Source organism: Atheta coriaria, unplaced genomic scaffold, assembly GCF_025399875.1.
Source record: "Atheta coriaria isolate IRGN ID8LTWV9N9 unplaced genomic scaffold, Caltech_Dcor_3.1 hic_scaffold_16_pilon, whole genome shotgun sequence".
Lineage (NCBI taxonomy): Eukaryota > Metazoa > Arthropoda > Insecta > Coleoptera > Staphylinidae > Dalotia > Dalotia coriaria.
In genome coordinates, this window is record NW_027045458.1 from 1,107,850 (window position 1) to 1,130,887 (window position 23,038).

General features: G+C 37.1%; 3 protein-coding genes across 5 annotated transcripts; 1 reads left to right on the plus strand and 2 right to left on the minus strand.

Annotated features, from left to right (window-relative positions):
- The first annotated feature begins 4,771 nt into the window (after nucleotides 1–4,771).
- On the plus strand, nucleotides 4,772–7,244 carry LOC135802367 (xylose isomerase-like). Its single transcript, XM_065315950.1, has 4 exons — nucleotides 4,772–5,625; nucleotides 5,679–6,102; nucleotides 6,159–6,566; nucleotides 6,624–7,244. The coding sequence occupies exons 1-4, from the start codon at nucleotides 5,544–5,546 to the stop codon at nucleotides 7,060–7,062; spliced, it is 1,353 nt and encodes a 450-aa protein (XP_065172022.1). The 5' UTR covers nucleotides 4,772–5,543; the 3' UTR covers nucleotides 7,063–7,244.
- LOC135802366 (uridine-cytidine kinase-like 1) lies at nucleotides 7,074–10,546 on the minus strand. Of its 2 annotated transcripts, none has more exons than XM_065315949.1 (8): nucleotides 10,360–10,546; nucleotides 9,695–9,834; nucleotides 9,350–9,520; nucleotides 9,011–9,288; nucleotides 8,433–8,756; nucleotides 8,116–8,371; nucleotides 7,908–8,053; nucleotides 7,074–7,841 (listed from the first exon to the last, which is right to left on the minus strand). In XM_065315949.1, the coding sequence occupies exons 1-8, from the start codon at nucleotides 10,410–10,412 to the stop codon at nucleotides 7,527–7,529; spliced, it is 1,683 nt and encodes a 560-aa protein (XP_065172021.1). In that variant the 5' UTR covers nucleotides 10,413–10,546; the 3' UTR covers nucleotides 7,074–7,526. The 2 variants fall into 2 exon arrangements, with proteins under 2 accessions (XP_065172021.1, XP_065172020.1); XM_065315948.1 differs by lacking the exon at nucleotides 10,360–10,546 and adding an exon at nucleotides 10,203–10,353.
- A 619-nt stretch (nucleotides 10,547–11,165) lies between these two features.
- LOC135802365 (calcium-transporting ATPase type 2C member 1-like) lies at nucleotides 11,166–22,963 on the minus strand. Of its 2 annotated transcripts, none has more exons than XM_065315947.1 (8): nucleotides 22,586–22,963; nucleotides 15,472–15,854; nucleotides 15,156–15,417; nucleotides 14,704–14,941; nucleotides 13,510–14,641; nucleotides 13,119–13,452; nucleotides 12,818–13,055; nucleotides 11,166–12,745 (listed from the first exon to the last, which is right to left on the minus strand). In XM_065315947.1, exons 2-8 carry the CDS (start codon nucleotides 15,837–15,839, stop codon nucleotides 12,621–12,623), a joined length of 2,697 nt encoding a protein of 898 aa, XP_065172019.1. In that variant the 5' UTR covers nucleotides 15,840–15,854; nucleotides 22,586–22,963; the 3' UTR covers nucleotides 11,166–12,620. The 2 variants fall into 2 exon arrangements, with proteins under 2 accessions (XP_065172019.1, XP_065172017.1); XM_065315945.1 differs by lacking the exon at nucleotides 22,586–22,963 and adding an exon at nucleotides 19,525–19,977.
- Between the last annotated feature and the right edge of the window lie 75 nt (nucleotides 22,964–23,038).

Sequence of the window (23,038 nt, forward strand, 5' to 3'; positions counted from 1 at the left end):
CATGGGTTTCATCGACAGTGCGCATAATCCTAGATTTGTGTTTGTGCGTGGCATCTTCTTGAGCACAATTCCTTGATTGCTGTTTGTGTTATGTAATTGTGTATGTATAACTTGAGAACTCTTTTTATTGTGTATATGACTTTGCTGTATTTATGTATTAATGTGTAAATACATATTTGTTGTACTGTCCAAGCAAGTAGAATTTGTTTTTATATGTAAATATTTTGTATTGTATTGTAGTTGTTTGTGTTTTAATGTTTGCTTGCACCTTGTGTTGTGTGTTTTAATTAGGTATAAATAAGAAGCAATTTGATGCCTGTTGGGAAGAAGAAGTTTAGGAACACTTGTGCCAAGGAGTCTACCGCTTCCGTCGCAGAAATGTTAAAGAGATGCGCGTATTACAAATAAGTTTACTTCAGGAGGGTTTAAGAGCTGCCTCTGATTTTTCGATTTTAAATAAATGTATGGTTTTAAATGTTGCTAATAAAACATAATGTAATATTATATACTTCTTCATATTTCTTTCTGGTTTCCTCTTTGCCGTTTGCAGGATAAATCTTAAGTGCGTCGAGCGTGAACAAAATACGAGTATAGCTGTTGTTTGCGTTGTGTTATTGTTTTTAAAAAGTTGAGTAAAGTAAAAACATAAATAAGGAGAATCAAATATTAATGATAGTACTCGGTGGTCGAGTGGAGACGATGTACCTGCTGGCATGCTGGCAGACGCGGATCGAATCTCAGGTATCTAGAGAGCTGTGCCTGAAATGATAGAAGGGGTACACAAATCAAAGAAGTAAATATATCATACTATTTCTTTATTAATAATAGAACACAAGTTTAGATTTTACAGGTCAGAAATATACATGTCGCCATATAGAAACAGGACTTACGACCTGCTTAGCCGCGCACATATAAGCAAGTACAGTACCACTTCGAACAGTTCTACGGGAATAAGGAAATTAGCAAATAGTTCATTTTCTACGTTATTGAAAATGAAAACAAATATACAGGGTGTTACAAATGAAAAATTTAATGTGAAAACAGAGAACTATTTTAACGCTACAAATATCATTCGTTTTTTACCCGAAGCTGCGGGAAACTAATATACAGGGTGTCACAAAAAGAAAATTCGAAGGGCAATGAGGAAAACCCTAACAACAACATTTAAAGCAAATATTTCACGGATACAAAGAAAAATAAATATACACGGTGTTTCAGAAAGAAAATTCCTAGTTCAAAACAGAGAACACTTAAAACCCACAAAAAAAAAGAGGATTTTCGACGTGCAGTTAGGACAAAATATACAGGGTGTTACAAAGAGAAAATTTTAGAAACTACATGAAGAGTAATTTACAAATAAACAACAAATATTTCAATATTTCACCTGAAAATCATTGGCAAATTGAGCAAAAAGATGGTACAAAAATAAAGCACCTACATTTTAACATATTGTGAATGTATATTTATTAATTGATGCATCAACTGCATAAAGAAACCGGTGGGTGAAACATCATCATAAATTGATAGAATATCCTGCGAAAAACATTCAAATCAGCTGACGGCAAGCGACGGCGCGTAGCTATTACTATTTTGTTTTTTCAATATTAAGATGCACGGAGACTATGAAAACGAAAAACTATTCAACCTACATGATTTTACTAGCTCAACAAGAAACTTCTTAATTTAATGATGCTAAGGAATGCAAATCGATTAAAAACATTCACGCGTTCACCGAAAAGATGGCCGAGCCGACGGCCGACGGCAAAGTGAGCGTCGCCAACCATAGAAATATTGCCAATTTTAATAATCTTAAGATACTTTATTAAAACAGTATTTGTATTAATTAAATCATCCATATTATTTTCGGAAACGAAACTAAGAGTTCTGATAAAAATGCTACATACCATGTATTTGTAATTTGCAAGATGATTCATGCAAATTTCATATCACTCAAATAGAATAATCAATTTAAGTTAAATCGACGTAACTTTCCGCAAAAAAATTTAATTACACACCTACCTATGCATTGATGAGGGGATTTTATATCCTGTAATTTATTCTATCAACTGAAAACGCACGCACAGATTAATGATGGTTGAAAAAGTACACGACGATTAATCCAATTAAAACCTCAAAACGCGTGGCGATTAGAGAGACACACTCGCGGACCACGCGGTGAAACGACTGCCGTGTGCGCTTCGCTTAGCCAGGTACAAGGCTGGTACGTAGCGCTAATACACGTCGAACAAAAAAAGTTGTTTATACACAAATGTACTGATAAACTCGTAGTTGAAAAGACCAAACTAAATGTGACGTGTAAGTATAAACGAAAAATATAATTAAAATATTAACTTACAAAAGCGGAACTCATCGGAATCCAAAACACAAAAAGTTCTATAAATAAATTAAAACACAAGTTAAAACATTTCATAAATTTTATTAATATTATATTCACACATCAAAGTAAAACAAATAATCAGTTGAAAGTTACCTAGAGAAACCCGATGGATCATCCTAATGTTGAATAAATCAACATGACGCTGAACTGAAGCGACCGGCAACGGCAACTGCACACGATACAACCGCAGCGGTGAAAATTTACTCGATTATCAATCTATTGCAACACTGATTACTGAATCATATAAGTCGCGAGAGGCACATCCGAAGCAATAACAGACCGGCACAAAACTGGCCGCAGCATAACCGAGTATGCTAAGACATGCCGAATAAACACACCACAGCTGACGATATGATAAGACAGCCTGCTGCCCCGCGTGTAAGTGCATCCTCATGCGCAAAGCCTTAGCACACGCGACTGTATGCAACAAGTAGATGCGGCGCTAGAGGACGGCGCGCGGAACACATGCGATAAAAAATGGTTTATACACAAACGCAGGTAACAGACAACACTCACATACCTACACACGCTTGCACGTAAGGAAGAGCGTTAGTGCGTATGTATGTAAACGAAACAACTTAGCACTATCTGATATATTTATTATTTATTAAAAAATTAAATAAATCATTTATTAAATACTGGTTTGTTTCGTGTATGATTTTCGTTATTTTCAATTTCATTGCAATCTCAAGCTTGTTGCATATTTGATAAATGTGCTTTGAATATTTTTACGCTGATAAATATTTTCATATGTTAGATGACGCTACGATGTACGTTTTTGCATTAAATATTGCTTGTTGGTGGTAGTGAGTGCACACCGTGTCCGTGTGCGATCACGCGATTTCGCGCAAAAGATAAGTTTGTTTACCTGCAGGTATCGAATCTTTATTTCGTGGAATCAAAACACAACGTTGCTGTTTATTATATTATATTTATTTCCATTTCAATGTATAGTGTAATAATACTAATAATTGTACCACTTCACTTTGCAAAATTGAAATAAATAATTATATAATTAATTCCAAAACATTATTTAAAACACCAATTCTTTCTCGGCAATGAAAATACTAAAAATTTCCCAATTATTTCAAAACGGGCAATAGGGGGGACGATAATTTTTATCGTTAATTTTCGATAGCGACTATCATCCAAACTAAATGAGATTGGAAAATAATTGAATTTCATGGGGAAAATGGTACAAAAACACAACTGAAACTGCTAAAATTAGCAATTTTACATTTTTTGTTGATTTATTTCAATTGCAAATATTTTGCAAGGGCACAAAACTATATCTTCAGGAAGAATTCTGGTTCCAATAAAATTCAAACAAATTAAAAAAATCATAAATGGTTCCCGAGATATGATCTGTTTTCTCCCGCGCGGCAAACTTTAGCGGTCATTTTGAGGCAGTTATGATCGAATTTCGCCGGGTTTCAGGGGTGCATCTTAAAATGCACTCTTCCCTATCATAAAATAAGGAAAACACTAAAATATAGCAAAGGGTTCCCGAGATATGGCCTGTTTTCCACCGCGTGGTTTGAATAATGCAAGAAAAGAGAGTAAATTTTTGACGGCCATTTTGAGGCAGTTACGGTCAAATTTCGCGGAGTTTCAGGAGTGCATCTTAAAAATGCACTCTTCCTCTATCATAAAATAAGGACAACACTAAAATATAGCAAAGGGTTCCCGAGATATGGCCTGTTTTCCACAGCGTGTTTTGAGACAGATACGACCGAATCTCGCGGTGTTTAGGGGGTGCATCTTAAAAATGCACTCTTGCCCGATTATAATATAAAGAAAACACTAAAATATTACAAAGGGTTCCCGTGTTTTGGCCTGTTGATCCCAGCAAAACAAAAATATTTAATACAATGTAATTATACATATGAATTATATTCATACGTTCTAGAAAGACAAATAAGTTTTGTTGTTCAGTTAAAAGTTACCTTGGCTAGTACGATGGATCATCTTAATGATGAATTAATCAACATGACGGCGAAATGTATCCCATTCAACCGACACCGAACACAACTCACAATTAAACATGTGAAGCCAGGATTTTGTAACTTGCACTATGCACAATGACGCGAGAAATAACAGGAAAAGTACTATAGATGCTAGTTGCAAATAAATACTCGCTTATTGATCTACTACAACACGAATTGTCGAATTAACCTGAGAAAAATATGAGCCGTGAGAAACGCGTCACAATCAACCAAAGACCGGCACGGAACTAACTTCAATCCACTGAAACAAAATAACAAGTTCGAACACGACCGCTGTTCATAAGATAGACTGATGTGAAGGGTAAAGTTGGCGCGGCAATAGACATGATACCTACTTGAGATTCAAACCAAACGGCATGCAGATGGATGCATGCATGGAGATGGCAACAATTACACACCCGAATCTTGCGTGCGGCGTTTCACACGGCGAATGCAATAAAAAAGTTGTTTATATACAAACGCAGATAACAACATTGTGTTCAAAACAATTCTCGGGTCCACGATTGCGGATAAATATAAAAAGAAGCAGAATAAATCCATTTTATATTTGCGCATCGTAGTGGCATCTGTGAATAACACAGATAGAAGTCCCGGAATTTAAATGATTAAAAATGATGAAAAATTAAATTTCGAATTGTGTAATTCTGATTTCTTATACTAGAAGATTGCATGATTTTAATTTAATAAATTTAAATTTTTTACATAATTGTTTTGTAATATTTTGTTACATCGTAACTATCCAACTCTACTTAGCACCTACACCAATAATAAGTAAATTTAAGCCAAACTGAATTAAGATAAAATAATAAATTGGGCATAAATTTATTAATTTTTAATCCATGAACATTCAATTTTTACCCGTCGGAATAAAGAACAACAATATTTAATAAATATTTAATTATAATTGGTAGTAGTTTCATTGGTGTCAGTGAAGAAGCCACAAAACTGCAATAAAAACATCAAAATATTATATTTCTAAGCGCAAAACAATACCTGCTCGAGTAACGCGTCGCACTGATAACTTTAAACAAAACCTGCAACACACTCTCCAAGTTTTTACTAAATAGATTAAATTTCCAAAATTAAAAGGAATACGAATATAAATACAAGCAACTAAGAAACAATCTCCAAATCAAAAGATGTACGCCGCAGCAAGTGTTAAGCGACTGAAAGTCACCCGAGAAGCAACGCGTCCGATGGAAAATGCAGAAACTTTCCAAGGTAAAAATATCTTTTATAAACAAATAAAATCATTACCCATTTTTGGAATTTAGGAATAGGTAGAATTGAATATAAACCCGACGCAAATTACACATGTGATGAACAACTTTCTTACCGCTATTACAATGCCGCGGAGAGGATTCATGGTCGCACTATGGAAGAATGGCTGCGTCCTTCTGTCGTGTACAACACCGAAATGTCTTTCTATACCCACCAGGCACCAATTCTGTACAAAACTTTAGAAGCCCGGCATACTTCGATGGAAACAACAAAGAAAAATATTCGCGCAATGTTCGAGTTATGCCTTAAAATGGGAGTGAAATTTTGGTCCGGGTACGAAGACGATCTGGTACCCGACGGGGACACTTTCGAAGAAAATTCAACTAATTACGAGCAAATTTGTGAGCTGCTCAATGAGTATCAGCAGAAAACTGGCGTAAAACCGCTCTGGATCGGTGTAAATTTTCAACATAGCAGGTAAAACAAATATTTAACATAAATATTCTAAACAATACTCAAATATGACTTTAAAGATATGCTAACGGGGCCATGACAAATCCGGACCCGAACGTGATGGCTTTCGCAGGCTATCAGACAAAACGCACTATCGAAATGGCGCACAGATTAAACGCAGAGTGTTTCCTTATCAACGGCCACCGCGAGACCTACGTCAACACATTGAACACAGATTTGGGCAAAGAAATCAAACATTACTCGCGTTTTCTTAAACTCCTGATCGAACACCGTGACAAGATTGGTTTCCGTGGTCAAATGTTGTTCGCGCACCAAAATAATCTCTCAAACACCGACACATTAAGCCAACATGAACATTACTACACAAACAATGCATTCGACTTGATGTTACTACTGAAACATTTAAACTACGACCGGTATTTCAAGATCAACGTTCGGCCAGGTCATGCTTTCAACATGGCGCATGCGTGAGTGATATTGCCACTTATAAAATAACACAAATTAAAAAATATCATGCATTACAGATATGGATGTTCAGGTTGCCTGAATATTAAATGCCCAGAAGATATCACTACTGCCACATTAACAATTCACGCAATCGTTGAAAAGGGAGGTTTCGGTCAGTGTGGTATCACATTCGATTTGCCGTTCAATAATCAAAGCTACATTGAAGCAAAAGAAGCGATGGAATTGTATGTAAGCGCATTGGATTCTTACGGCAAGGCACTGCGCTTTGCCGTGAAGTTGTTAAATGACACACCAATAAATAAACAACTACAGACACGTTACTCTGGTTTTCAAACCGGTTGGGGGATGAAATTCATGACACTGGACGCTTCTCTGCAAGAGTGTGAAGATGTTGTCAAAAAGTTAAACGAGTCGAATGCGCCGTACACTTCAAACAAATCTAATCATTGGTTTGTTGTCCTGCAACGCTATGTCGATGCACAAAACTTGAAATAATTCCCATAACGTTCATTTCAATTTTTGATTTCTCAAAGCACAACCAGTAATAATATGTTTAACATTATAAAACGTACAAAACAATTTTGGATTATAATCATTGAATCAGATAGTTCGGGTAATTTTGTAAATTGTATCAATATTGGTAACTTACGAAAATAAACGATTGCAAGTTTTAGTCATATTCGTCGAATTATTTGGTTTCCGCGTGACTAATACGCTCGCTCGGCAACTTAACGTTAAGTTATAATACTACAAAACACAATGGGTGTTAGCAAGTTAAAACAATTGTTCTAATTAAGTAGTGTGTGTTAAGTATGTAAGTTAAGACTAGAAACCGAAGCAATTAAGGAAAATCGTCGCTATCACAACCCGCCGCCCGGACATTCTGGATATTTGAAATTCGTTTTCAATTTTTAAATATTTAAATAACGCTAATGGTAGGCTTGTCTCTTCTGCTTTCCTCACAGTTCCTCCGACGGCTCTGTACCAAAGTAACGATCCCCAAAGTTGCCCATACCAGGCAGCACGTAGAATTTTTCGTTGATCTCTGGATCGATAGCGCTGGTAACCATCTGCACTTTTGGGAAAGCGTAGGCAATTGACTGCACGCCCGATTCGGCCATCAACAGCGACACGATGAGAATGTTGCTTTCAGACACGTCATGATCTAAAAGCACGCGGATTGCCATCATGGCCGCCGCTCCTGTCGCCACCGTTGCATCCATTAATATCACCTTGTAATCTTTGATATCTTTAGGTAATCTGAGATAGAATAGCTACAACAAAAGAGTATATTATGAGTAAATTTAATATCAAATGAAAAAAATAAGTTTCCGACATACCTCAGGTTCACCTGTATGAAAATTGGTCTGAATTAAAATCTTTCCTATCCTAATGTCCTTACAAACGTCCGAAAAAGCTTGTTCCATGGTTTCTCCAGCGCGCAAAATTGACACACCGCATATTTTATTCGTCCCCATACGTTTACCTAAATTATAAACACAAAACAATCAAAATTTGCGCTGAAACATTCCAAACAACAACTTTTACCTTTGTAAAATACACCCTGTGGTGTCTCCACGACCTTCTCAACAAAATTCATCAAAGAGAGCGTATATTCGATCACAAGCCGTATCAATCGCTTGCTGTAAAAAATGAACTCATCACGCGGTGTGTCCTTGTTCCTAATGAACGTGTGTAGCCCTTGAATTTGCGGCGTCGAAGGTAACAAACGCACAGTATCCGGACGTTTTTGTCCAGCATACGTCTGCGTCTGTGCTAATTCCTCCCGCAATTTAAACCCACGCTGAACACAAAAATATGTTAATCAAAACTTTGGAAATAGACTAAACAATCATTTAATTTACCAACTGAAGTTGTGCGTGCACATGCTGCACGATCAGCTGAATGGCGACTTCATTTTCGCCACCGCGCGGGACGATAATATCGGCATGCACCATCAGTGGCGCGATGTAGTGATTAAACGATGGCTGCACCATTCCGGTGTACTGTTTCAAAACACCTTCAAGATCCCGTCCGCGTTGAGAAATATCACGCTTTAAGCGGCGCGCCAGACGCACGTCTGCGTCAGTATCCACAAAGATTTTCATATCCAGCATTTCACATACTTTCTGATTGTAGAAGGTTAAAATGCCTTCGAAGATGATAACGTTGGCGCCGTACATGGTTTTCTGGTGAAGAAAAAACAAACATTTACGCTGGGCATTAGCGTGTGTGATGATGCTTATTTACACAAGCAGCCGCGCGACATGTGTGGTTGTATATAATTGTGTTTCAAGGCGATATCAGCACAATTTACATGCCTTTAATGTGGTAATAAATATCGAATGTTTAAAGGAACATTTGAGACACGACCGAAACAAAAAATAAACATAAAACCAAATTAAATTTAAACAAAAACCTATAGTTTTCTTTTCTTACTCACCGTGCGGGTCTCCCTTGAATGCGTGACGAAGTTATAAATCGGCACCTCAACTTTCTTGCCCTCTTTGAGTCGCTCCAGCGTTTCAATTAGCAACTCAAAGTCAAACGCGTCCGGATGATCAAAGTTATACTCGTTACGCGCCGACATTTCGTGCTGCTTTTCATTAAGCACTTTATAAAACGAATCCATGCTCAATAAAGTCACCCATGGCACGGCTAAATCCTCAATGATTTTTGCTGCGACTGTTGTCTTTCCCGAAGCGCTACCTCCACAAATGCCTAAATCATTTTTATTTTTACATTATTTTTAGAAATAAAAGCAGTGCGATTGAAAACGTACCGATAACAAAAGGTTCGACCTGTTGTCCGGCCATGTTATACCACGGCGGCCTGCCGGCCGTGTAAATCGTGCGATGTGGCGTGCGAATCATCGATTCGGCGGACGTCTTCTTCGACGACTGATTGATCGACGTAGTCCGCTGCCGGCGAGACCTGGGTGATTTCTGCGAACCTGGCCGCATCAAATCAAGCATGAAACTTTGTCCACTCATTTTGAATGCAAAATAATGACACATGCAATGTTAACAAATTGTGTCAACATCACAGATTGCACTTTGCTGGTTATCATTGTGAAAACAAGTGAATGATGCGATTTTCGTAGAATAAATTAAAACAATGAAAATACCTGTTGATGGTGGCCGAGGGCAATAGGGCACTGTGATTGGTGATGCGGGAGTGTTGTAGAAATCTCCGCTACGCTCACCATCGTCCCCGTCGCCGTCAGGGAACACCTCCGAGAAATCGACGTGACTTTCGGCGACATCGCTAATAAACAATACCAAAATAAATTTCAGAAGTTCAATGACTTGGCGACATTTTTAGGTAAAAATCGCATAAATTTGGCAAAGAAAAAAAATCAATACTTTTCTCATAACTCGTTCTAAACAATCAACCGAAATTATTTTTTAAATGTCTTAATTTCCAATTTGATACATTTATCTCGCGGATTAGAAATTTGAATTTTTGAAGGTTATGTCATCCCCCCATGCGGTAGTGCGTAAATAAAAGAATTTCAACAAATGTGGCAATTGCCAGCATGCAAGGAAGTCGCGAATGGCCGAAAAAGGTAATCCGAAAGCAAAAAATCAACCCGCGGTGATGACACGCTTAATATTTGCTGGACAAACTCGTACATGTGCAGCAACTGCATGCACGCTTTGGTGACGGCGGCCACAGGCGCGAGGGGCTTCAGACCCTCGTGGATGCTCATGGTAACTTTATGTATGTCAGCGCGCACTCTATGACGACGTGTGTTATCACCGGCACGGCGCACGAATCACCTCTAATTACCTATCAGAACTGGCGGACGATGGTGGGTCAATGTTGTTAATTTTCGCTGCCATGATTTTCCCTTTCCCGAATGTCGCGAACGGCGCACGCGGTGACGCGCACGTAATTTCAGCGGTGCGCACGCGCTTGTAACGGTATACCGCAGAATTTGCCAACTTTTTGATTTCGTTAGAGCGTGCTAGACGGATTTGGACTCACGATACGGCCAACCGCTTAATACAACTGTTGATTTGTGTTGCTTACCCTGCCATCGAGACACGAATCTGGTGTCTGGGTCGGCGACGTCGACATTTTTTGCGCATTCCACAAAATTTATAACAAAAAAAGAAGACAGTTTTCGGAACGAAAGCTGCAAGCAATCACGAATGCTTCGTCGGCTTTTTTTATGGGTCAAATCTATTTACAGCGATTAATCAACTTTCTGAGTCAATGCGCTTAATTAAAATGTGTGTCTCGCTGTAAATGATTTGAACTAGATTCAACATGCAATGCTTAAAAATGGTGGCGGCGGTTTGCAAATAACTGAATAATTTACATTAAAATATGCTCAAACGCGTATGCAATGATAAAAATGCATAACAATTGATAAATATTTGCACGATATATTCTTACCCAACCGTGCAATCATTACTGATAAGATAATCGGGTTGTGCGAGGCAGACATTCTTGTAAAATAAACTGTTATGCGGGTGCATGTTGACAATAGGCAACCAAATATGCAAATAAAATAAAATAACCAAAGTTACAAAGTTATTTTGAAGTATAAATACCATGTAAACAAACAATAAATGCATCGTGAAACAATCTTCGATTACAGAATTTATTTGCATCTGCTTTCAATTCAAATCTCCAAGGAATGCACAAGTGTAAAACCCGCTTTTTGCAATCACCAACGTCAGCACCAAGTTTCTTGTCTTTTCGCTCGTGCGCAAGTGCACAATATTATAAAATCCGACCTCATTCAATCCGCACATCATTTCATTTCCATTTATAAATAGACACCAAAGTATTTGTTGTGGTTGCAATTTTTGGCAATTTCAAGCCTCATTCTGTCTTAATACAATATACAACTAGAATATACAAAGAACTAGAGATAGAAAGAGGACAGCAGTATAAAACGTGCGCTGCAGTAATTTCCTTTGCCAATTACAATCTAACTCGTCAACAACAAATGTGTGCACACATTTCATATTCACGCTGTTCATAATAAGACTTCAAAAAATGGCGAATTGAACGCAAACGAAATAAACACGCGTGTTGTCCAAGTTTAACAATCATAGTTCAACAATATTGCAAAAACAAACATACGCAACACGCCAAACTCTCTCTGGTGCTTTTATACAAACTATAACAGTGTATCACAGAATAATATATTTTCATGTCTTCTATGATATATCCTCTCACGCGCTTTCTGTTAGTGCAAATGGCGACAAAGTACGATAAGTACATAAGTAGACTATATAAACTTTGCTATCTTAAACATATACATTCAGTTGTTAATATTGATGATGATGTTTTTTCTTCATTTCGAACGTCGAGTTAAATATTATGTACAAATCATAGTTTCAACATTATCATCTCAATACGGATCAATTGTGCCGTTTTGCTACTCGTTTAAGGCAGATATTATTACTTCTATTTCGCTAGTTAAAGGTTTTGAAGATGGTATGTACTTACATATACATTAAATTTACTTAAAAGGTGACGTAAGTGGTCACGCGTCGAAATGGTAAATATTCAGCACATTCATCTGTAATTTGTTCCCGCAATTTGGTTGCCTCAATTTTTTTTTCTCTCCTTCTCAAATCTCATTCTTAACTTCTCAATAACTTACTTTACACAATAATGGCAATGAAAAACAATTGCAAAGTTTGTGTGTGATGTGTATAAAGTTGCCTAACATACTAATGGTCCTTCTGCTATTTTTCGCCACCCAATCATTCAACAAGTCATCATACACGCACAATAAAATATAAATTAAGTAAAAACCACATTCGTCCTGCTAGAAATAAACTAAAACCGATTTAGCTGCAACGTATAACATGATGATAAAACATGTAAACCCAGAAAAATGTGCATAATACTTTTGGTGAATTGATATAAAATCAAGGGATTTTCAAATCAAAATCGCTTCGCATCAGTTTCATTCGCGTAGGTAGTCGTTATTTGTGTTGCACATTCTAGGGGGCCACAGCTAAAAGGGGGCAAGGAACGGGATGCGGCTAGTCGCGGCGGGTTTTCGCCCCAGGCCCCCGACGCCGTCATACGTATTCCAGCGGCGATCGCTTGCCCTGCTTACCGCGCTGTTCCATCACACGTTCAATAAGTTTCTTAATTTCAGATATCACCCACACTGATGATGTCAATGTGGTTAGGAATATCATATCTAAAGGATTGAAATATATGGCATTAGTTTATACGAAAAAAAAATCGCAAAGAATTAAATTTAAGTACTTACCCCACATAGTCAAAGCCTCCGTTTGGAATATTCTCTGCAGAGGTGGAAAGTATACAACCAGTAGCTGTCCCACAACGGAGAGCGTCACAGCACCGAGAAACATGCGATTCGAGAACAAACCGATCGTAAACACACTCTTGGTCTGCGACCGGCAAGACAACGCATTCCACATGTCGAAAAACACGAAACACGTAAACGTCATGGTGGTGTCTCGAGCGGTGATACCAGCTGAGCTCATCTAAACCCAAAACAACAAAATTTAACTCTACTGACACAAAAAAAAAGTTGACAACACAATTACCTCTTTTTGAAATACCCACAAGGTACCGGCGATAATAATACTGGCCGAAAGGAACACGTTACCAACCAATTTGCGTGTAATCATCGGTTCTTTGGTGTTGCGCGGCTTTTGTCGCACCACGTCGTTCTCAACAGGCTCAACGCCCAAGCTCTGCGCCGGTGGTCCATCCATAATGATATTTATCCAGAGAATTTGCATAGCGTTTAATGGATTCGGAATACTCATTAATGTAGCTAACGCGATCAGCGACAACGCCGCAATTGACGTCGAGAGTTGAAACCGTACGAAATTGCGAATGTTGTAGAAAATACTTTTGCCCTCTTCAATTGCAGCACTACAAAAATTAATATTTTTGTAATTTTAGTTGCCTATAGTTAAAAAGTAAACTTACATGATAGTGCCAAAGTCATCATCGGTCAGAATCATATCCGCCGCTTCCTTGCAGACATCCGTACCGTTTTGTCCCATGGCAATACCAATATCCGCCTTTTTCAGAGCTACCCCATCATTTACACCATCACCAGTCATGCCAACAATATGTCCGGTGCGTTGCAGTGACTTAACAATCGTCAACTTATTCTTCGGTGATACTCGGTAGAACACAGTCGCATGTTGTACAGCGGCATCCAACTCAGCCTCTCCGAACGCATCCAATTGTTCACCGGATACCACCTGTGAGGGGTTTGCTTCAATGCTAACCTGGTGTGCAATCGACACGGCAGTATCTCGGGAATCACCCGTTACCATTTTTACTTGCACACCGGATTGCAACAACGTCAAAATGTTATCCTGAACAGTCGCCCTCGGTGGATCTCGAATACCAACACAACCCAAATACATTAAATCTTGTAATGAATCACCGCGAGCCATCGCAACCACTCGCAATCCTTCCCTTGCACTTGATGATGCATCCTGCATATATTCCTGTACCCTATTCTGCGTCATAGGTTGCGCTACGCCATTTTGTGAATATTTCGTGCATTTCGCCAGCACCCGCTCAACCGCACCTTTTACAAAGAAGATTTCCTGTTTGGACTTATCGTACTTTTGTATACATTTAACCGCCATGATTTTATGCTCCGAACTGAATGGATATTCCTGTAAACGGATATAACGATCGCCAGGATTGAACATACCATGTTTCATGGCGGCGCAGAGTAGAGCGCCCTCTGTCGGCTGGCCTTTGAGTTCGCCATCTTGTAAACGAGCATTGTTGCACACCACACCCGCTTCGAACACCTGATAGATACTCTCGCGGGTTTTATCTGCTGAGTCAAATTTACGCAAGATCACCTCTCCGATGTCATTGTATCCGGTGCCGGTAATATCAGCTTGATAGAGTTCGGATGTGCGCACATCCGCGGCGGTCATTTCGTTTTTGGTAATCGTACCTGTTTTATCCGAGCAGATCACATTTACACAGCCGAGGGTTTCCACAGTAGGTAGTTTCTTTACAATCGCATTACGTTTCGCCATTCGCATCACTCCCAATGCAAGAGTTACGGTTACAACTATGGGTAAACCTATAAAATGGAAAAATTATAATGTAAAATATAAAATTATATAAAAATAAGTGAATTTATACCTTCAGGAATTGCAGCAACGGCCAAACTAACACCAATTGTAAACATTTCAAGCAACTGTTTGCCTTGAAGCCACCCAATGAGCATTATCATACCAATGATGGCAAACGAGATCATTGACAGTTGAGTTCCCAGACTATCCATGGATTTTTGCAGTGGCGTTTTTGGCGCTTCCTCTTCGAGCATCATTTTGAAAACACTGCCGAATTCACTATTCACGCCAGTATTAATCACAACACCCTAAAAATAACATTATATTATTAATTATTTAGAAAAATTTAAAATAACTTTACACCAAGAAAATTAAACGACACATATTCGCTCATTTTGTAAAACAAAGCAACGCCTACAAACGACAGATAGTAAATGAACGAATTCTGAATAATGCATTATTCAAAAATAGGATGTTTACACTACATCTAAACAGAATTTGAGAGTTAAGACGTAAACAAACCTTGCCGAAGCCGCATCGCACGAGGGTGCCCATAAACGCAATGTTGGTGTACTCGGTATGCGTGCCATTCGGATTCGAAACTGGAGCGACGTTTTTATCCGCCGGCTCCGTTTCGCCTGTGAAGCTGCTTTCATCGATACACAAATCCACCGCTTCGAAGAGACGAAGATCAGCCGGTACACGATCACCGACGCTCAACCGCACCACGTCACCGGGTACCAACTCGCGCGCCATGAATGAATCTGGAGATCCTTCTCGAATACTACAAAGAAAAAAATGTTTAAAAAAATTAAGAATAATTGAATAATTTACTTACCAATGTGCCTGTGGTGGTACCAATTTTGTAAGCTCCGCCAACGACTGTTCAGAGCGATATTCCTGCACGAAAGCAACCGTGACCACGATGACAATCGCCACAGTGATGCTGATGGCATCGTCGAACTGCCTCATGCACACGGAGACCAACGCCGAGGCTAGGAGCAATAAGATGAGTGGATTCTGGAATTGTTCCAGGTACTTCTTCCACGGCGGTTCGTCCTCCTTGACGGAGAACTCATTGTAGCCGGCGAGCTGCCGCCGATAAGTCGCCTCCTGCCAGCTGAGGCCCAAGCGCGGATCGACGCGCAGTCGGCCGGCAACTTCTTCGGCACTGCAAGCGCTTGCCTCGGCCGTGTTCAGCCACATTATGTCGGCGTCGCTCTATAACAAAATGACAAAATTAAAGCTCATGCTTTATATATCTATTGAAGACACGATGCCTTACATTCCTTAAAATTTGACGAAATATTATAATTATAGTAATTATAATAATAACTGGTTTTAAAAATAATTTGGGTAAAAAAATTAAGTTAAAACGGAAAGAAAACCGCGTAAATGACTTTTTAACGTTAAAATATTAAATGCATTTGTTTCAAGTATTTCATGAAATACTTGAGATGAGAATGGTATTGCAATTTTTTACTTTAGTGCCTAGGCAGTAAAATGCAATTTCTTCATTGAAGGTTATATTAAGACGGCCAATGATAGAAAAAACTTAATAAATAAAACTTTTTATGTCTTTCTGGAATTAAACATTTTTATGGCGGTTTTTAAAAATGAAATTAAAACAGATATGAAAATAGCCTAAAACACTTCTAAAATATGAAATATAACTGTTTAAATTTCCTGAAAAACTGGAGATAATAGAAATATAGCAATATTTACTTTAGTGCCTACACAGTAAAAGGCTATTTTAAAGCACATGCATAATATTAGTACTACCAATGACAGAAAAAACTAAAATAAATTTAACTTATTACGTGTTCCAGGAATTAAAAATTAATATTGACCATTTTTATGACGATTCTTAGCACAGCTAATAATAAAACAAAAGAAACGTAATGACAGGAGCATATTTATACGATAAGCATATTTAATAATAATCAACACAAACACAAATGCATCAGATGAAAATTATACCTACAACTTAAGCATTCCTTTCATATATTTTTTCCACAAATGTGAAAAATGTTTGCCTTATCGCAATGAACATGAACCGGAAGAAATTCAGACCCATTACAAACACAAAATGTGTACTATTTCATGTGGAAAAATGTACACCGCATATTTTCTATTCATCATCCGATATTAAAATAATTATACTGACGGAAGCATTCGACGCGCGCGCGAGCCATGTCTGCAAGTGGGCGGCCGCGGTGCGCATTGTGCGTCTTGACATTCGCAATGTATTTACACGACGCGCATTCGAGCTTAAATTAGGCCAATGCGACAAGTCGACTTCGACCGGCCATTACTAAGCATTCCATAATTTTTTACGCGTTTACTACCTCAAGTATTATCGCAAAACGTTAACCGTGGTCGTACCGAAAAAAAGTCGCAAACGGTGAATGATTGTGCGTTTTCTACAATGGGTGGCAATTTCACAGTGGTTAATCAACAATTGAATCAAGTTTTTGTTTTTACAATCTGCGATTGTTCACCCTGTATGGAAATAAATAACCAAGGAGCGGTATTGATTATTTAAAATTTGATATACTTTTCTTTATACAATGCTAAATATGGCAAGAAAAGTGATAAACTTGTGATATGATTAGCAAAAAATCATTTTATACACGTAAACAACGAATACGAAGTATATCTATATTACTTTTCTTGTCAGTATAATTGACAATGAACATGTATTCAGCAGAAAATGATACATTGTTTTGCAGAAAATGGCTAAAATCATCTTTTTAAACATAAAACAAAAAGTATGAAACACAATATGAAACATTTTTTTTATTTATTCGTTGATTGCCGTTTATAACAAGTCAAAAAGAAAATTTTTAATTCTTCCACTTTAAAACGCTACTTTTCCCCACGGTTTCGAGACACAAAAAATGGCATTTTAATCACAGATGGCTAAAATCGTGACTAAAGAACTTTAGTCACGGGTAAAGCTTGCGCCTGCGCATTTCTTTACGGTGCAGTACCAGGCCATACGAAATACGAATGAATTTCGAAGTTTTAAAATACTAAAGTTCAAATATAGAAACCTAAACATGAAAATAAAGTGGAAGCAGCAAAAATAGCATAAATGTTACGTTGTAAAACATTTTAAAATGCCGTTTAGCGCTACTGATAATTACTATACTACTCAAATTATACACGTTTCCAATGATAGACAACGGCTACTAAGTGTATAATTTTTTTCTTGTCCACATAATAGTAAGTAAACATATATTAAACGTAAAATAATACATAGTTTAGGAGAAAACGTCTAAAATTATCCTTTTGGATATGCTTGTTACGAATATCGCACACAATCAGTGCCACAGCGACACTTTATCATAACTAAGATTGCTGATTGCTGTTTACAACGATAAAAAAGTTATCTTTTACGCACTGGTGCATCCATTACTTCTACGATTTAATAAGCACTGGCCTCCAACTCCATACGGTACCATTAATATCCGTGAAAGAACAATCAACAACATTCAAAAATAACTACCAATTTAAATGAAACCATTTCAGGTGAATAATAACCACATATAACCACTTTCCACCAATTAAAATCCTAAAATCTACTTTTCAAATACAAAAACTTACTTATCTTCTATCACCCTCACACCGGAACTTAACATAACCTAACTTATACACCATAATCTACAACAAAACAATTTACTTACATTTTCATTCCCTCCGCACTCATACTAATCGCGATATTTATAATATCCACCGTTTGAAATTATTGATTCACCCCCCGTGTATTAGTATTGATCTCACAACCCGCTCCACGGCACAGGTATGTGTGCTCGCAGCAAAACGATGACACAAACAGCGTCGCCGACGAATCGACGACATCAACGTAGTCTTACCGAAACCACGCCATTGGAAACAATCGCAAGCGATTGTTACACACTCACATGCATGCATAAACTTACACTCCATCAATTTATACACACGCATGCAGAGTATTTTCTCAACAGGTTGATCAGCATAATCGATAAAAGTGCGGCGCAAGCTGGCCTATTTCGCTGTTTTATTAATATGACACATTATACTCTTCGGTATGGTATCTTTCCATCATGAATATGCAAAGCATTTATTTTTAATTACTACTTATTATAAAATCACAGTATTATCGAGTAATTTTTATTTCGCAAGATATGGATGTTTGCGGTGAGGTGACTGATGCAGATTGCAATTTGTTTGCTTGGATATGTGTATGGTGGGTTGCGTAACTCCGAAGCTACATTTTAATGGAAAAGTGTAGAAACTTTGGCTGAAAATGTTGAAATCAACCCCGTAGTAAATGACGAAAATGTAAAATTCAGTTTTATAGGTCGCGGCGAGTGTGCGGCAACGATACGGTGAATTTATCGATCCGCAAAGCTCGACGGCCGGTTTGCTACCAAACACACCACCAGCGGAAAATGTCAGCCGTGTTTAAAACGGCCAACAACTAATTTTTAAATATTAATTAATGGCTTAAATATATTTATTTTACGAGTAATACGTAAAATAATAGTGAATTTATTTTTAAAGCAATAAAATTTTCAAAAAACTTGATTGGCAATCAAATAATTCAATTCAAATCAATTATTTAATAGAAACAAAAAAAGAAACACGTTTCGGATGTTTAACCTTCATAATCATTTGAATTAACGGTTTAAAAAACTATTTCTACAAAATTACCTCAAAAAACAATGAACTATTAAAATTATTACCCCTAGAACTGATTTAGTTCAATTTTATGACAAATTATATAAATAACAACTCAAAAAAATTATTTTATAAAAAGTTATCAAAGAAAAATCAAAATTTTAATTTTTTTACTTAAAAATGCTTAAAAAACCTAAATTAAAATTTTTAAATATTCATAACTCACCGTAATTGGCGGTTTGGTGACAGCTTCCCCATAGATCACCTTTGTTTCCGGCTGTTCCGGAAGCTTCGCGTACTTTGGCTTCGTCACCGGATCTTTCATCGCGTCGCCAAATTAAAACAACTCTCAGGTTTTCAAAAAAAAACTAACCCAACCAATCTCACAATCACATGTCTGTTACTGCCCGAGTTATAATTAATTTTTCATCGCATAGATTTTCCAACCGGTCGATAATTCTATGCCGACTTCACTGTGGAAACACAACTAACTGCTTTCAATCGACGGTAATAACCAGTTATTTTGATTTCTACCTGCATACACAATCGACAGTATGCAATGCGAGTGAACGTCCGCCGAATTTCGATTTATTCGGTGGTGTTGTGTGCGCTATGGCTGCGCGACATGTTCGTGCGAGAAGCTCCGCACGCGAACGATCGCTGGCGACTGCAGGACTGTGCAGGACAGCGCGCCGCCGGGAAATTCTCACGGTTGTCGGCTGGCATGCCGAGATGCGCCGACACGCACACCGACTCATCGCGAAGACACATTGTGTGTGTGTGTGTACAGCATACACAATACAACTCGTTTGTTTCTTGAGTTTTACGGTGTCCGCGTATTGTATGCGAGCGCCATTGCTGTCAAAAATAATGTGTCAAAACTTTCAAACGAAGCTCGCGGACGAAAAGTTTTCGTAATGTCCTCGAGTTTTAATGAATTAATGAGTTAATTTACTTGCACCGACAGCATTGTGCCATTAAACCAGAGAATTTATCGCTAAACAAGCGAATGCAGAGAAGAGCTGAGCGAAAAGCATGTTTTATGCATTATTTCCTAAATTTAACATACGGCGTGCTGTGACGGTGATAAATTTTGATATATTTACATTTCAGCGTTAAATTGGTAAATATGTATTTTTAAAATCTAAATATTTTGTGTAAATAATTTATCTTCTTTATGATTTTAATATAGGCAACCCATTATACAGCAAACAGTGAATATACTAAGGGGGAATATCTGAATGAGTAATAGTTCCGCCTCACATAATTTACACATCTGTCGAATAAAAGTTAAATGCGTTAGCGTGTCAGACATGAGAATTACCTGTTTATCGATTAATAAACAGGTGACACTATACACAATAGGTGAACTAGTAGGTAACGCTTTTTCTCCTTGCACAAACATGTTGTGAATAATGTGAATGTTGTGCAGAGAATAAACGAGGGAATAAGGTCGACTTGTTGCGCTAAAAAATAGTTCAGCTAGCAAAACTGCAAATGTGTTATAATAAACATATTTGTTATTTGTTATAATTGAATTATAACGGGGCGCCAACAGACATGTAGAACGTTTTCGTTTAATAACTTCAATAACAACGAGTATTAATTAATTAATTACTTGAAAACGGAATGTCATAGAATAAAAATTCCAAGTGTATTGTATGCTCAAATAAATAACGCGTTGAAAAAAGTAAAAAAGTATTAGAAATTGTTTTAAATAAACAAGATAATAATAATAAACATACTTTTTCAATGATTATTTTGTTTGAGTCATAACTTTGTACTCATTTCATTGATGTCTGTTTTATGATGATTATTCTATTCAGAATTTAATGAAGAAATGATGCTATAATGTTTGTAAACCTACGATCATCAGTGTGTTAATAATTAATAAATAATGCGTATAGGGGAGAGCAGGTAGGATTCGTACAGTAGGAGCATTCGTACAGTCCTTATTCCTACCACTGTAGAATACTTTGACAGGTCTGTGTTTGTGTGCGTGAGACCCACTCGCATTATAGGCAGATATATAGGCTATATAGGGACATTAAACTTATTCGAATATATTATATAGTTTAGTTTTAATATGGCGTCAAGTAAAAAATGTACGAATCCTACCTGCTCTCCCCTACTGACCGAGTATACATTAAAACAGCGAGTTTTAAGTGAACTATAAAACAATAACAATTGTGTTATTAATTAACGTACATACTCTGCATCAAATTTGTAAATATTTTGTTGATAACAAAGTTCATTAACAAATGCAACCACATAAACACAAAATTTTTGTCAATACGAAAATATGAAAAGATTTCGTTAACTATAACAATATTTAATTGTATTTCATTGTATTTCATTTGAATGAGTATTTTGTTGTTCGTCAGACTAAAAATGCGAAATTTCGGAACCTCAAAAATGTTGTCGGAATGTTTTGAGGTCAGTTTATAGGTAAACAGAATTACTCTGGTAAATACGTCTGTAAAAATTTGCTGACTTCTAAATATCAACACATTCCTACTGAAGAACGAAGCCAATTGTGTTCTACTAAAAAGTGTTTAATTAATTTTCACTTTCTTGGGCTTAATATGTGTCGATTCCATCAGTAAGATTCGCCATTTTATTTAAAATTAATGAGAAATGCAAACAATGCACTTTAGCGCCATCTGGATGCAATTATTGAGTTATAACTATGATGGAATGTCATTACCAACTTTCATCCCCCATTTAACAACCTTTAAGTCATAACTTTTGAAATTTTAATAGTTATTCTGCTATTCAGGGCGGAAATGAATCTAACAAACTATAGATGATCAAAATCTACCCAGCCGTTCTTTAGTTATACATGATGTAACTAACACTAAGCAGAAAAAAAGTAACCAATTTTTAACAAGTTTTGCTTTATAAAAAAAAAATTTCAATTTTGTAACAAATAATTTATTCAATTCAATAATCCATGTACTTTTGTCCTTTTTCTACTTAATTTTTTAAATTACTACCTATATTATCTCATTAAATGCAATTACACGTCAATTAATTAATTAATTAGTAAATGCACACCAACTAACCCAGTTTATGTTATCTTGCAACAGTTTTCCTCTGTGTTACAACCATTGCTGACTAGTAATAAAAAAGACAGCGTTTATTTTATGGCGTAATTGATGAGTATGGCAAAATACCAATATAGCAATAACCCGGCGTATGTTAAACATGTTTCTATGTTTTTACTCTTTTATCCACCTACATTTTTAATTTAAATCGATTTTAATAAGCGTAAGTCACACACTCACCAATGCGTAGTGTAATCAGGTCGTATCCACATGTTCCGTGCACGATATCACCCACTGTAATCATACACGAGCGAGCCGAGAAAACTTGTAGAGTTGTAACGTGTACTCGGCAACACGCACTATTTCGCACTGGCACGAAACCGGACGAAGCGGACTTCTCGAACGTGGACTACTATTCCATTGACTGCCACTACCGGACCCCACAGAAGAATCTATCGCACAACACACCAAATATCCCACTACATCATTTATATTACTAGCAATGTAGTTTATTGGACACTGATTGGATGTTTACAGAAAAAAACAAATGCCAATCAAGTTGTTGATTATACTTCGATATTCACATGTTTTCTGACTTGTTTCGCCAAGAAAAAAAAACACCGCGCACGTTTGCTGCAATGACGTTAGTGCGATTGGAATTTTAATGAATTTTCACTTTTATAACACATGTAC

Excerpts from the sequence above, each read along its gene's own strand:
- LOC135802367 (XM_065315950.1), top strand. The coding sequence starts at position 5,544 with ATGTACGCCGCAGCAAGTGTTAAGCGACTGAAAGTCACCCGAGAAGCA. Across the intron at positions 5,626-5,678 it reads AAATGCAGAAACTTTCCAAG|GAATAGGTAGAATTGAATAT; the intron begins GTAAAAATATCT and ends TTTGGAATTTAG. Across the intron at positions 6,567-6,623 it reads GCTTTCAACATGGCGCATGC|ATATGGATGTTCAGGTTGCC; the intron begins GTGAGTGATATT and ends CATGCATTACAG.
- LOC135802365 (XM_065315945.1), bottom strand. The coding sequence starts at position 19,623 with ATGAAAGATCCGGTGACGAAGCCAAAGTACGCGAAGCTTCCGGAACAG. Across the intron at positions 15,855-19,524 it reads TCACCAAACCGCCAATTACG|AGCGACGCCGACATAATGTG; the intron begins GTGAGTTATGAA and ends ATTTTGTTATAG. Across the intron at positions 12,746-12,817 it reads GGAGGCTTTGACTATGTGGG|ATATGATATTCCTAACCACA; the intron begins GTAAGTACTTAA and ends TCAATCCTTTAG.
- LOC135802366 (XM_065315948.1), bottom strand. The coding sequence starts at position 10,279 with ATGAGCATCCACGAGGGTCTGAAGCCCCTCGCGCCTGTGGCCGCCGTC. Across the intron at positions 8,372-8,432 it reads TGCACGCACAACTTCAGTTG|CGTGGGTTTAAATTGCGGGA; the intron begins GTAAATTAAATG and ends TTTTGTGTTCAG. Across the intron at positions 8,054-8,115 it reads ACAGGGTGTATTTTACAAAG|GTAAACGTATGGGGACGAAT; the intron begins GTAAAAGTTGTT and ends TTTATAATTTAG.